Below are 1,654 nucleotides of genomic sequence, written 5' to 3' on the forward strand. Positions count from 1 at the left end.
CTCCCTCAGCGCTGACCCTCCGACAGTGCCCGCTCCCTCAGCGCTGACCCTTCGACAGTGCGGCACTCCCTCAGCACTGACCCTCCAACGCTCCCTCAGCACTGACCCTCCAACAGAGCCCGCTCCCTCAGCGTCAACCCTCGACTGAACCTGCCTTGACCTTACTCTGAGAATGAGAGCTCTGAACCCAAAACCCTGGCTGAACAGACTGAACTCTCGCCGTTTCTCAAACAATAACATTCAATTGATGTTCTGGAGGTGGAAGGCAATAGCTGACATATTTCTTTCATTGGGACAGGACGGTCCTGAGCCAGCAGCCAGACTGAGGACAAACGGAAATTCCACATACCTTCGAAAGTCACCTCTGCAGCTCCCATCTCCGGTTTCTCTGTCGTTCCCAAGACGTTTCCCTGAGGGGCCACGTACGGCTCGTCTAGAGTGGGGTCATCTTCGTGCTCGATCAGCCTGAGGGAGCAAACACACGGCTTCGTTGGCATAACCTGGCAACTCGTCACCCAGCAACCTGACCCCTTCTCCTCCGGCACCCACTCTGCCAACCACATCATCCACATCTTCAAACCCCACCTACTCCCAACCCTCTGTCTGGTACCGCCTCTGGTCCCTACACCCCTCCCTACCTCTGGAACCTCCCTCAGTCAGCGTGAGGCTCTCTCAGCGCTGACCCTCCGACAGTGCCCGCTCCCTCAGTGCTGGCCCTCCGACAGTGCCTGCTCCCTCAGCGCTGACCCTCCGACAGTGCCCGCTCCCTCAGCACTGACCCTCCGACAGTGCGGCGCTCCCTCAATGCTGACCCTCTGACAGTGCGGCACTCCCTCAGCACTGACCCTCCGGCAGTGCGGCGCTCCCTCAGCACTGACCCTCCGGCAGTGCCCGCTCCCTCAGCACTGACCCTCCGACAGTGCGGCACTCCCTCAGCACTGACCCTCCGACAGTGCCTACTCCCTCAGCACTGACTCTCCGACCCCTGGCGTAAGAGCTGGTGGTGTGTACCCATACACCCAGCCCCAAACACTATGGGGCTGCCCTCCAGCAGCCTGTCAAGGTTCAGTAGCAGTGGGCAGTGCTGTAGCTTCACCCTGTGTCCAAAATGATGCCAACCCCTGGAGTGAGTGGGCCATTCCATACCAGTCCATGGCTTTTTCAATTCCTTGATGTCCAGATAGTGCCAGAGCCTTCTCCCTGGAACAAGCAGAATAAATACATTTACCACAAAATATGCTGGAGTTCCCACTTCGTCAATGAGCGACGAATAAACTTAATCCAAATTTCAGCTCCTTCCTTCAGTGACCACTCACCTTCTCACCTCCTCCAACCCCTACACCCCCTCCCTATCTCTGTAACTCCCTCCAGCCCCTACACCCCCTCCCTATCTCTGTAACTCCCTCCAGCCCCTACACCCCCTCCCTATCTCTGTAACCCCCTCCAGCCCCTACACCCCCTCCCTATCTCTGTAACCCCCTCCAGCCCCTACACCCCCTCCCTATCTCTGTAACTCCCTCCAGCCCCTACACCCCCTCCCTATCTCTGTAACCCCCTCCAGCCCCTACACCCCCTCCCTATCTCTGTAACTCCCTCCAGCCCCTACACCCCCTCCCTATCTCTGTAACCCCCTCCAGCCCCTACACCCCCTCCC

The 1,654-nt window shown here is 58.7% G+C and overlaps 1 protein-coding gene across 1 annotated transcript in view; it reads right to left on the reverse strand.

The window, feature by feature from the left end:
- Positions 1 to 1,217, reverse strand: part of ubxn1 (UBX domain protein 1) — an 8,370-nt gene extending 7,153 nt beyond the window's left edge. The window contains exons 1-2 of the mRNA XM_020524424.2: positions 1,147 to 1,217; positions 350 to 465 (exon numbers count right to left, since the gene is read on the reverse strand). Coding sequence (XP_020380013.2) covers positions 350 to 465; positions 1,147 to 1,154 — 124 coding nt within the window. The 5' untranslated portion in view covers positions 1,155 to 1,217. The remainder of the gene's footprint in view (positions 1 to 349; positions 466 to 1,146) is intronic.
- Positions 1,218 to 1,654: the final 437 nt, after the last annotated feature.

Source organism: Rhincodon typus, chromosome 43 (assembly GCF_021869965.1).
Source record: "Rhincodon typus isolate 14 chromosome 43, sRhiTyp1.1, whole genome shotgun sequence".
NCBI lineage: Eukaryota > Metazoa > Chordata > Chondrichthyes > Orectolobiformes > Rhincodontidae > Rhincodon > Rhincodon typus.